This window comes from Mya arenaria, chromosome 11, assembly GCF_026914265.1.
Source record: "Mya arenaria isolate MELC-2E11 chromosome 11, ASM2691426v1".
In the NCBI taxonomy this organism is placed as follows: domain Eukaryota; kingdom Metazoa; phylum Mollusca; class Bivalvia; order Myida; family Myidae; genus Mya; species Mya arenaria.
Window position 1 is genome coordinate 12,857,262 of NC_069132.1, and position 13,173 is coordinate 12,870,434.

The following is a 13,173-nucleotide window of genomic DNA, read 5'->3' on the forward strand; positions in this document are numbered from 1 at the left end:
TTCATATTCATACTGTTTCATTAATTTATTCATTCCTTCGACTTTTTTTCTTTCGATCGATCAGTCAGCCTCGGATGTAGCATGTTCATTAAACAATTTCATTAATTCAGTATTTCTTTCGTTCGTTTGTTCGTCCGTTCCTTCGTTAGTTCGTTTATTAATTCATTCGACTTTTATTAAAACACGGACCGTCCTTAACCTTACCTATGAAGGACTGAACAAATATTATAGCCCAGCCCATAATGTGTATGTAATTTAGTTGTATGTGCATGAATAACTTATATTCGTTACAAACATAAAAAAGATATGTACGATACATATTCAAATCAGAATGTGCATTTGGTTACGTCAAATATAATGATTTAGATCTGTTTCACAAATTTCGCGTAAGGCAGACAATACATTGATTGATAAAGTACAATTTCGAACTCAAATTATATTTTTGTGAAAAAAGTATATCAAACGGGAAAATTAATGCACAAATACGTTGAATATGCATTAAAAATTCTTAAAAATCAACATTGCGTCACTTCAGTGCAATAACTCAATAACTGCATATAGAAATAGAAGCAGATATTGAGTTCTTGCACTAAGGTGACGAATTTGGTATGCTACGTCACGCTTTAATACGGCCATTGCTTCAGTAAAATATTTTTCATTTCTCCATTCTTCATTGATCCTTCCGCCCTTCCTTCTGTCTGGCCTCATCCAATCATCCATGTGATTATAAAAAAAACATACCTGTACTCGTTGCTGAAGTAAGTCACGTTTATGAGACTTGCAATGACTGCTAAAGTTTTATGCAAGTTTCATTATTTCCGTTTCGCTTTTGTGAACTTCATTGCGTTTTTTGGAAACATACATCTTTTTCAACCAATGAAACTGGGAATTTAAATTTAGTGCGGTATGAAAACATGTCAGCGCCCAAGTATACTTTTTGACAGTTCCAAGGAAACCTACTTACTAAGTCTTTCTTTGTTTGGAAAAGCGACAAAATGAGTATGGCAAATAGTGCCCGGTTTTGTAAATGTGTCAAACTTCTGTCTGTGAATAGACAGTCAATTTTTAAGTGTGATAGGCGATGTCTTAGCTCACTGGAAAGAGGAGAGATAAGAATGAATGTTTTTGACAGAAAAACAAAACGTCTACAGAGAGATAGAACTGCACTTATGAACGATTATAAAATATATGAATACATAAAAGAAGAGGTAATGGAATGTTAGGAATGTGTGATAATTAAGGAAAAATAACACCCTGATATTATTCTTTGGGATTTGCTTTTTATAAAATTGTGTTAACCATTTAAAGTGTTATTCTGTGAATATTGTGTGACCATTGTCATATTCCTGTGAAAATCCATTATGTTTTAGAGGCCTGTGTACACCTACAAGATAGTAAATATTTAAATAAAATTTTATTTCATAAAACAATATATAAAATAATTATGTCCCTGATGTATGAAATTACAACTATAACAGTTGTACGAAACCAAACACATTTTAAAAGAAATAATTTATTTCACAAAGTTATCAAGCACAGATACAAACACACATATAGTCACACTGGGATGTAAAGTTGTGCACAAGGCTTCAGGAGACTACTTGTAGATATCATTCACTGAGTTACATGTTTTTGGTCCATCTTATTTTCAAGAATGGTCCGGTGATTCCCCTAAAATTATAAATGTAATGTCCATGGTATGTAATGTCAGTAATTTGTATTATTTACACTTACAATTGTGATTTTCAAGCATTGTTGGACACATTTAATTTGTGTGGTTGTACTCAAACAACTGCAAGCAGTATATGTATGCGTTTTATGCAGTAACTTAATGGTTATTCAGCTTCCAAAATGTTATTTTGCCCAGATTTTCACAACAATGTGATTTATATTTGTGTACAGGTCCGCTGTAGGTGGCGGATGTGCGTTCATAATAATGTAACAGTCCACTGTAGGCTGCGGATGTGTGTTCATAGTACAACTGTAATGGTCCCCTGTAGGTGGCGCATGTGCGTTCATAATAATGCGGTCCTACTAAACACTGCAAAGCCAAGCAAAGCCTAGCAAAGTCAAGCAAAGCCTAGCAAAGTCAAGCAAAGTCAGTTTTATTTTTAACAAAGTAAGTTTAGTAGCACTTATAATCGTTATTTAAACCCGAAAAGATGACTTTGTCGTATAAATGACTTATTGTGAACGAGAATAAGGCAAATTTGCATGATATCTGCATGATACAATATCTGAGTCAAGCAAAGTCAAGTAAATTGAAGCAAAGTCATTTTTTTTTTGTACAAAGTCAATGAATTAACACGCATAAGTATAATACAAATACAAAATGATGTCTTTGTTGAATAAATGACTTTATGAGAATGAAAATACAGCATACTTGCACGATACAATTTCTAATTCAAGCTATGTCTAGCAAGGTCAAGCAAATTCTAGCAAAGTCAGAGATATTTTGAACAAAGTCAATGAATTAACTCTCATAAGTAAGATATTTAAAAAAAAGATGTCTTTGTTGGATAATTGTTGTTATGAGAAAGAAAATTAGGCATACATGCATGCTACAATGTCAAATTCAAGCTACGTCGAGCAAGGTCGCGCAAAGTCTAGCAAAGCCTAGCAAAGTCAGTTTATTCTGAACAAAGTCAATATATTAACACTCAGAAGTAATATTCAAATACAAAAGGATGACTTTGTTGAATTATTGACGTTATTGGAACGAAAATTGGGCATACTTGCATCCTACAATATCAAATTCAAGCTACGTCGAGCAAGGTCTTGCAAAGCCTAGCAAATTTAGATTTATTATGCCCCCTTTTGAAAAAAGTGGGGTATATTGTTTTGCACATGTCGGTCGGTCGGTCGGTCGGTCGGTCGGTCGGTCTGTCTGTCTGTCGGTCGGTCGGAATACCAAATGGTTTCCGATCAATAACTTGAGAACGCTTTGACCGAGGGACCTCATACTTGGTATGTGTATTGGTCATCACCAGCAGATGAACCCTATTGATTTTGAGGTCAGTGGGTCAAAGGTCAAGGTCAGTGTGACCTTTACATGAAAAACGGTTTCCGATCAATAACTTGAGAACGCTTTGACCCAGGAACCTCATACTTGGTAGGTGTATTGGTCATGACCAGCAGATGAACCCTATTGATTTTGAGGTCAGTGGGTCAAAGGTCAAGGTCAGTGTGACCTTAACATGAAAAACGGTTTCCGATCAATAACTTGAGAACGCTTTGACCCAGGGACCTCATACTAGGTAGGCTTATTGGTCATGACCAGCAGATGAACCCTATTGATTTTGAGGTCAGTGGGTCAAAGGTCAAGGTCAGTGTGACTGTAAGCTGAAAAAAGGTTTTCTGATTGTCCATATTTTATTTAAGTGTCCAAATCCTACTAACAATTTGGCTCCCAAGGGGGCATAAATGTTTCACTAACATCTCTTGTTCTGAACAAAGTCAATATATTAACACTCAGAAGTAATATTCAAATACAAAAGGATGTCTTTGTTGAATAAATGACTTTATGAGATCGAAAATTAGGCATACTTGCCCGATACTATTTTTAATTCAAGCTACGTCGAGCAAGGTATTTATAACATTTATAAGTAATATTTAAATACAAAAGGATGTCTTTGTTGAATTAAAGACTTTATGAGAACGAAAATACTTGCACAATACAATATCTAATTCAAGCAACGTCGAGCAAGGTCAGGCAACTTATAGCAAAGTCAAGCAATGTCTAGCAAAGTCAATCAAAGTCAATCAAAGTCAGTTTGATTTTGAACAAAGTCAATGAATTAACACGCATAAGTAATATTAAAATACAAAAAGATGTCAATGTAGATTAAATGAGTTTATGTTAAAGAGAATAAGGCATATTTGCATGATACACTAGCTGAGTCTAGCAAAGTCAATGAAATTAGAGCTAAGTCAGTTTTATTTTGAATAATGTCGATGAATTATTTTGATTGGCTTAACCAATAAGGAGGATAATGTAACAGTCCGCTGGAGGCGGCGGATGTGCATTCATAGTATAAAGACCAGCGGACCCCTTCAGGGTCGAGCATGCTTTTCTCTGAAGGGATCTGTTGGTGTTTGTTTGACGTCGCACGTTACAAATGGTGGCAGCGGTGGGATGTTGACAACTGCCCTATCGGAGTTGCCGTACCCAGGAGTTTCCCAGACCAAGACCAATATTATTTATTTGACAAAATGTATTTATTGGATAACAAATTCTTGCTCAAGTAACTTGATGCTTCTTGTAGTAGATAAGAATCCTTTTGTACACCTAGGAAACACCTAAAATGTCAAATGATAAAAAAAACTTACTTTGTTTAGAAGCTGTAAAGACTTATGTTTGTACATGATAATTTTGTCTTACTAACTCAAAGTAATTCTTATCTGAATGCCCATTATTTCAGCTAGGGTATAACATTGCTTATATTGTATGTAGTTTTCCCAACCAAAATATGATTTTTTTATATTGGACTGCAGACAAAGAAGAGGACTTTCATAAATACTTTTTATCATTTATCACTAATAGTGATACTTTTATGCCTCAGATTGAACATTAGTGTCACTGCGTGCTCACTGCAGCACATGTATATGCACTTTTATCTCTATTTCAGATTGGGTACAGACTTGCAGACAGGGTTGGAGATATCAAAAGGTGATTACACACTATAAATGTATATCCTATTTGTGTCTGCTTTTTGACACAAAAATATTACCTAAAGCTTAACACTTTTTAATCATTTTTACTTCTTATATATTTGACCTTTTATTTACAACAATATATTTTTATTATTGAAACTGTTAAACTTTCTTGATATACTACATGTATATTTATTAGGGATGCAAACGAATGTCAAAATTGACCCGAATACAAAACATTATTTTACAGTTTATGTCAAACATAAATATTATTTATGTTTGACATAAACTGTAAAATAATGTTTTGTTGTACAATCAATTACATTAATTTTAAACCCAAGAAGACAACCACAAAAATAACAAGGCTTGATTTTGAAGTCACAAGACTTTGTTGTATTTCAGGGAATTTCCCATTCTTGTTGACCTGGGCTGTGGCCGGGGTTACGTCTCCAAACACCTTCTCAAAGACACTGTGAAAACTATCTACCAATGTGAACTGTCAAAAAAAATGCTGGTATCAAACAATTAACAATGTCGTTCCTTATAACTTAGTTTTTTTATTGTTAAAACCTTAACACTGCTTACAAGTGTAAACAATTTTAAAAATAAGATGAAAAAAAATTAGTTTTTAGATCTGATTTAGAATCACCCGAGTTTATCATAATCAGACTCAATATTTATACAGGAAACTGATTTCGGTCAAATTCACCAACCAAAAGTTCTAAACCTACTCAGAAACTAAAAGCACTATTACTATTATTAAAAGGCTGTGTTTGTTGAGTATTACGTGTATATATGTATATGTAACTGTTGTGCATAAACGCCAAAACATACATAAGGACTGTATATACTAAAGACATGACCAGATAAGACAATTTAGTACACTCAAACTGTAGAAAGAGTGTAAGTCCACTTGTTTTTAAGCAAATAATCAATACTCATGATGCCATGTATATACATGCGTTTCAGTAAAATAAAAATTTCAGGAACAGAGCGAGGTGTCCCCAGAAGTTCCCACATATCGACTGGTTGCTGATGAAGAATACTTCCCATTTAAAGATAACTCACTTGATATTGTTGTTAGTAGTTTAAGGTAATAGTTTGATGCTTACTTAAATTATTCTTAGTGCTTAGGCATGATAACATTGTACAAATCGATTTTTTAAAATCTTTTAAGTTTACAATGAAAAATTATGTCTAAATATTCTGGGATTCCTTTATTTTTTGTAAATTGTATCTATTAAAGTTTGTACTTATAGTGTCGCCTGCGAAGCATAGCAGACACTTAGAGATTATTTTGTTCGTCGTCGTCACTTTTCCACTCCATTCCAATTTCCGTATCTGATCAAAATCTTTTATAGAATCTTTAAGGTATTTGCCAATGTTTTTGGACCAAAAATAAGTTCTCCCTATAATGCATTAAACACTTATTTTATCGGATTCTTTACTCACTGATGCGAACATACGCCTGTAAAGTCAAGAAAAAATGGACGCTTATACCAGTAGGCCACCAGGACTAATATGAAAGTGATATATAAGCTATGGATATGATATGATAGTGATAGACCTTCTTACAATACATTGATAACATCAGGTGATACGGTCTACCAACCAATCACGCAATAACAGTCGCTCATAGCCGTTTGGCGTTATTAACGCGAATGAAAATTGTGGTCTTCAAAGACGATTTTTGACCAAATATAAACATTTGCTGAAGGGTTTCAGCTTTTGGTATCTTAGTTATATATAACACTCCTAATGAATTCGTTTTATAAAACAAAACAAAATGCATTTTACAAAAACATGAGCGAAGCCATTTGAACTTAATATGCGCATTACTTTTGGTCTGTAGAAAACCGCTGTCAATTTAGGAATCAAAGGTCAATGTTATGGTTGCCTTAGTGCTCCTAACAGGCGATACATCCGATTCGCGGATTTCTAGTTCATTACTTAAAGTGAATACATATTGAAGGGAATATAATCATTGTTGCCATTTGACTTTTGTTGTTACAAGGCCTTTTTAATCTCAAGATCCACCAGTTCATATGATCAACTGTTTCACATTTTTTTTTGCTCCACTTTCAGTCTCCACTGGGTAAATGACCTTCCAGGATGTTTCAAACAGGTAATCACTGGCATCATTCTTCAACAGGCTGGTGGAGGCTTAAAGGTCATATTTGAATATCAATTCGTGCATGGCATCAGGAGCGTAGCTAGGCCAAGGTCAGCACGAAGTCGTATCGTGACAAAGTCATACCATATTTGGAGAAATCGTCCCTTATATGTTACATAGTAATACAGTTCAAAAGATAAGGATTACATATTTAGACGAGTGTTTAAAACTTTTAGAACATATTGATATAAGTTCTTTTCAAGTCCGAACCTATTGCCTATGGGTTTTATCTTGCCGTATTGACGGAAACAACTGCTCAATCATGGATTCATGTTACATCGTTTATCAAGAATTTTCTAAACTGAATGACTGCAGTACGAACTTCCCGGGAGATTCACACACCAATAAGCTGATTTATTTTTCCCCCAAAACAAGCGTGGTCTTCACTCTTCATCTGGAAAACGACCCGTCTTCAAGCGAATCAGACTGATCCCTGACATTGAAATCCAAAGTTAATTTACATTTGTTTACCTTGCGCGTTCGACCATACCAATTTACATTTAGTAAATGGCGAAAAGTGTAACTTTGTGATGCATTCATGTCCTGTTCAATTAAAAAGTACTTTCGTGCATTAACTGGCCTTATTTGGAACATAAATGCAGTTATAATAGTGTTGATGAATGTACTTTAAATGTTTGCACTCAAATACGAGTAAAGAATAAACTTTAAAAAAAATCCTGGAGAACTATTTCTTCACGAGCTGGAAATAGAAATGACAGCTCCGTCACCAGCGATCAAAATTACGTGAGGAGCGTCCCACAGAGTGCGGCGTAGCAAACACTCTCCAAAATGTGGGCTTCGCCGGTCGTGAAAATGTTTTTTTCGATGACACTTGTTATATAAGTTACGAACTTACAATGAAATCAACAAATATCTTCTATATAATATGCTTTCAAGTTATTTTTAAAAGATTTGTCTGTGAACTAAAAGTGATATTTTACTGTTTCAAACACATTTTCAAATCAAACGTAGCCGCGCACAGGGCTCAAACGCAATTTAAACAACGTTACGTTCGCATACAATTTGGAGTGCTTTTCTGAACACAAATACAATAATAAAATTATGTCATGTTATGTCCTATTATGCCCCCGTTACACCATAAGCAAGTGAACTATAGCTGTTGGTGCTCACTCGCTGAACTTATAGAGGGATTATCATGTTAGTCTTCGAGTTGTTTTCGTAAAGTCCATCCTTTCGCAAGAAACAAGAAGTGAAAAAGTCTCGGTTTCATTCCAAAAGCAATTAAATTAAAACTTTGCGGAAGTAGACTTGCGCATGCGCATTAAACAACTGTTTGATACAGAATCAGAAAACACATCGTGTAATATGGATTTTATTCGACTGAAATTTAACATATAATGAATTACGATCTTACACTGTAATAAACAATTATACTGGACATTCTATATCTTTACTATTTATGCATTTTTAGTTTTAATATCTGAACAGTAACCAGCAGGCTTACCGTGCACCATACTAGTAGAGTACCCAGCGTATATGTATATGACACTTGTGTTTAATTTCTATAGTTCGGTTAGACAGTCTTTAAGTGACAATTTTATTTAAGAATGTTTTTTTAGAATATAATACATGTACATGTGTATTAAAATTGTCTAAAAAAGTTTCGTTTTCATCGGGAACAGCTAAACTGTACTGTTACATTCGTTATTTCAACATAGTATATAAAGATGTTTATAACAGCGTAAACGTGTTATGGAATTGCAGGTTTTCCGTGCACTTAAGCAGGATGGGGTATTTTTAGGCTGCATGTTCGGTGGAGACACGCTGTTTGAACTCCGCGTTGCGCTTCAGCTGGCTGAACAGGAGCGCGAGGGGGTGAGGCGCTGGCTTTCATCATGTTGAGACTGGTTATGAGCATTTACAAGCTAATGTGTATACATTATATAAAGGTTTCAAGTTATCTGAGAATGGCTTCATACATGTTTAACTTAAATCCAGACTCTCCAACTTGAATATATTTTATATCTTGATGTATATCTACCTACATGTATGAACGTACCATGTCAATTAGACATTATTTATTTATCTAAATCCTTTGTTTGTCTAAGTATATTTTTTAAACACCTATTACCTGTGCACGTGCAGGGGTTTGCTGCCCACGTGTCCCCGTTCACAGACGCGCGTGACCTTGGAAACCTGCTGTCACGGGCCGGTTACGTCATGACAACACTGGTATGCTCAAAACTCTTCCTTTTTAATGTACTGCTCACCAAAACATATCAAGAAAGAATAGTTACTGGAAAACAAACAGTGTGACAATAACACACATAAACAGGAGTATTGAAGTTGATATTAATTTGAAAACTCTACATGTCTTTGTTGTTTGATGGTGTTGCATTCTTTGTTGTTACATAAAAACCAAAACCGTTTTGTTTTGTTTGCAGGATGTTGATGAAATGAGGATAGTTTACCCATCAATATATGAGCTGATGCATGATCTAAAAGGTGGGATACTGTCATCGAAATAATGGTATAATTTACATTGTTATTACATTTTGTTGAACTGAGGTGGAAGAAACATCTACCATTGCCACACATGTAAGATGGGTTCGTCCCGACTTAGGGTGTTCTGGGAAACTTCACACTTCGTATCCGCAAAACACCTTACGCTCGGTGAACCTACCTTACACTCTCGGCCATGGGATATACTTATAGTCATTTAGAGTTAATGATACAAAGTGCATGTATTTAATCTAAAAACAACATGTATGAAAAGTAAAATATCTGACAATGCATCAAATGTGGAAACAACTGAATGTATTTGATAATATATACTATAAAGCTAATGACCAAATCCTCTCAACAGTATCTTGGAGATGTTGTGTTCTTGTACAATAATTTTACATTTTTTTATTTTGATAAATAGAAGCAAGGTAAATTACTGGAAGTAGGCGGGGTCTTGAATACCTATCATTGTAAAGTTCAAAGGGGAAGCATAAAAATAGCCGTGTGGACAGTGGGCCAGTTTCCTTGGTTTTTACCCGCTTGCTTGGTCATCTCGAAACCCCTATGTATTGCCATACAATCTACCAACGAATGTACCCTCCTCTCCCCGCTGCAGGTATGGGTGAGAACAACTGTGCGTGGTCACGTAAACTGTCCCTGCGCAGAGATACCATCGCGGCTGCGAGCGCCATATACAAGGGTAAGAGTTGACACATGAATATCGGATATAATTTCGGTCAGTTACATTGACCAATCTTTTACATTTTACACCTTGTTGGCATCATGAGTACTTGCTTCTACAACGTACCAATATATGTTGATGTGTTTCAGAAATGTACGGTGAAGAGAAAGGCGTTCAGGCCACATTTCAGATTATCTACTTTATCGGGTGGAAGCCCCATCCTTCTCACGTATGTTTTGTTGGGAAATTCATTAGATTTCAAAATACTTAGGAGTATTAAGACTATTCTAAGGCTGTGTTTGTTTCTCAGACTTTGAGCCTAAAGATTAAAAAATGTACATGGTGCTGCACTCTCACAGATTGAACGTTTTGACAACTTGTTTTTTTGTCTTTGAACGAGCCAATATTTGCGAATATCCATGGAAACCAGTTACATGTATATAAGACTGCTGACAAAATTAGATCACAGAGTTTTATGTTTAAGTTCAAAAATTGATGTTTTATGTATATTTCTTAAACGTTAGTAACGGTTTAGGCCTTAAAACATTAATTTCTAAACGAAAATATGAACATATGCGATCTGATTTTTGTCAGCAATCTTTTATCATTGGTTTGCAGATATTTACGCAAAAAATTGCTCTTTCCAAGACAAAAATTAAAATAGTTGTAAAAATGGTATATCTGTGAGACTGCAGCCTTAAAATAATATTTTATCCATGTTCATGTACAGTTGTATTTCTATATCATATGTTTTGCGCGTTAATCAACATCAATTGAATGTATTGTTATTTCTAGTATTTGACCATTAATTCTTACAGAACTAGATGCATTTGCATTGCTAGTTTTATTGATGCTGTATGTTTCGTTCCGCCCTGATGGATGTTTTTCCTATTAGATTTATTGTGTGTTCCAGCGGCGGCCAGCTGAGAGAGGCTCCCAGCAGGCATCCATTAAAGACATTGCCAATATCACAGAGTTAAACGAAAACATGACAGAAGATGAAATACGTGCAGCTATTGAAAAACTCATGGAAAAAGACGACCCGAATAAAACATGATTGCAATCTCCAGTTAGATATAATATTAGCATTTAGATTTTATAAATGAGTTGCTTGCATTGTACAGTTGGTGCTGCGTAGAACAAGACTCGCTGTGTGTACTGTTTTAATGCATATGTCGACAATAAATGAAGATATTAAACCCTTTTTACTATCAAGATTGTCTAGTTTATGCATACGTCCAAGTGAATAATCTAATAATCTCGAAGCAAAGTTTGATTTTAAGGTATCTGGTGTAAAACATAACCTTCTCATTTCATCCAGCCATTGGTACAGGTGACCCTGTGTTATTTTGGTATCACTTGAAAGGTTCTTGCTCACTGATGTGTAAAATGAATGACAAACAACCGTAACAGATAAATAATGACGGTAGTTTGTATTTTTGTTCTTTATTTCAACTGAAATCGGAAGTGGAATGAGCAATTGTTTAATCTTTCAACGTAAAACAGCGTGTTTGAAGTACATGTATTTTATCACTATTATATCTCGTACATGTTCTTCCTCTACACATAATCCCCTTTCAATTGATAGGAAACCAATATTGGGGTCACCAGGCATCACTGTTTTATATGCTTGTACATCTAATACCTTGAGCCGTTTCTGAGAATCGAGCTGGCATTCCATCGTATTATTCATGCGCATTTTGCAAGTTTCATAGAACAACAGCGACGAAGGCTGCATTTGCATGATCGATTACAGTCATGCTTTGAATAGAGCTTAGAAGTCGTATTATATATCACAGAAAAGAACGGTTTATATATAAAACTGAGTCTACAATGATATCAACGTAATAGGCATTGAAATACAACATTTCAGAGGTACCGTTTACTAGTTACAGCGCTAGAAACCGTACACATGTAAACTTACAAACCGTACTTCATGGATCGTCTTAATGTTTGGTCAGTAAGATATACATGTATTAAAACTTGCATGTAAAAATAAGCACATATTCTGTATTATTTATTTGTAAGCTGAACACGTTCAAACATAACATTTGTAAAATGGACGAGCATTGTCATTTTGTGGGTGTGGTTGCCTGGATACAGCGCTGCTCACAATCTTCCTGAGTCATGAAGTTGTTGCTGTTGCCTTGGCAACCACCGTACACGAACTTCTGGCACAGCCCCTCGTCCGTGTTGTAGAAAAAACGCGGGAAGAAGCCCTTGCACGGGCCCGCAACCATTGGCTCCTGGCACGCTGATACAGGGAAATACCATTTTAAGTTATGTAACCAATATCCGAACAAGGACTCATGCATGCTAGAACAAGCTCTAAATTCGCCGTTAATTGAAAAACGACATGTATATACACCAAGACAAGTCGCGTTAATTAGTTTTTCAGGGAGTGTAGTTACTCTTAAATTCCGTTCTGCAACTATAGTATGCCACTACTAGCTTTTTGAAATGTGAATCAAGAATGTCTGAAGAGGCCACATTGTTTGTAAAGTATATCTATCGTGTTTTGTGGCGAAAAGCGAGCAAACAGAACATGACTTTGGTGAATCATTTGACGTACCAATGGCCGTCTCGTCGACGGGCAGCACCGGGGCTATTTGTGACGTCACCAGCACAGTTCCGACTACCAGTAGCAACATGCACTTGATCTGCATCTAAACGAAAGTTTATATAAACATGCATGACACACTGATATGATTGCACTGAAAATCGTTTTAAGAAAACGCTATATATGTACGTATGTATATAGTTTGATGAAAATGAAACGGTCTTGGGTGAAATATATTTTTAAAGACACATTGAAAACAAGTTACACATGACTTTTGTAGTAAGATTCATTTTTTGTCAGAAATATTCCACACGAACCTTCAAGGTGAGCTTCTAGTTCAAGTTCCAAACACTGGTGAATTATGTATGTAAAGCTGATGTAAACGTTAAAAGGCAAGCAAACATTGAAATACGTCAGAAATAGGTTAAAATTAAAGATTACTTGAAATATTAAACTAAAATTGCCCTTATCAGCTGTTTATGATGCCAGACGGCACGGACACATTCAATTTGAAACAAAAATGGCCGAATACACGAGAAATGATAACCAACTATGAGTTTCTGTTTGTTTGTTTTTTGTAATAAGTTTTTTAGATTACGATTGGTGTGTTAATCTACGCTACCCGAAACGTGGCGCAAC

The 13,173-nt window shown here is 35.3% G+C and overlaps 2 protein-coding genes across 2 annotated transcripts; one reads left to right on the plus strand and one right to left on the minus strand.

Moving 5' to 3' along the window:
- The first annotated feature begins 895 nt into the window (after positions 1–895).
- On the plus strand, positions 896–11,189 carry LOC128208919 (arginine-hydroxylase NDUFAF5, mitochondrial-like). The gene is made up of 11 exons (XM_052912636.1): positions 896–1,208; positions 4,629–4,669; positions 5,056–5,167; positions 5,640–5,746; positions 6,739–6,778; positions 8,552–8,662; positions 8,933–9,019; positions 9,232–9,292; positions 9,909–9,992; positions 10,124–10,203; positions 10,888–11,189. The coding sequence occupies exons 1-11, from the start codon at positions 996–998 to the stop codon at positions 11,029–11,031; spliced, it is 1,080 nt and encodes a 359-aa protein (XP_052768596.1). The 5' UTR covers positions 896–995; the 3' UTR covers positions 11,032–11,189.
- A 789-nt stretch (positions 11,190–11,978) lies between these two features.
- LOC128207341 (PI-actitoxin-Aeq3b-like) lies at positions 11,979–12,960 on the minus strand. Its single transcript, XM_052910201.1, has 3 exons — positions 12,852–12,960; positions 12,547–12,640; positions 11,979–12,228 (listed from the first exon to the last, which is right to left on the minus strand). Exons 2-3 carry the CDS (start codon positions 12,638–12,640, stop codon positions 12,047–12,049), a joined length of 276 nt encoding a protein of 91 aa, XP_052766161.1. The 5' UTR covers positions 12,852–12,960; the 3' UTR covers positions 11,979–12,046.
- Between the last annotated feature and the right edge of the window lie 213 nt (positions 12,961–13,173).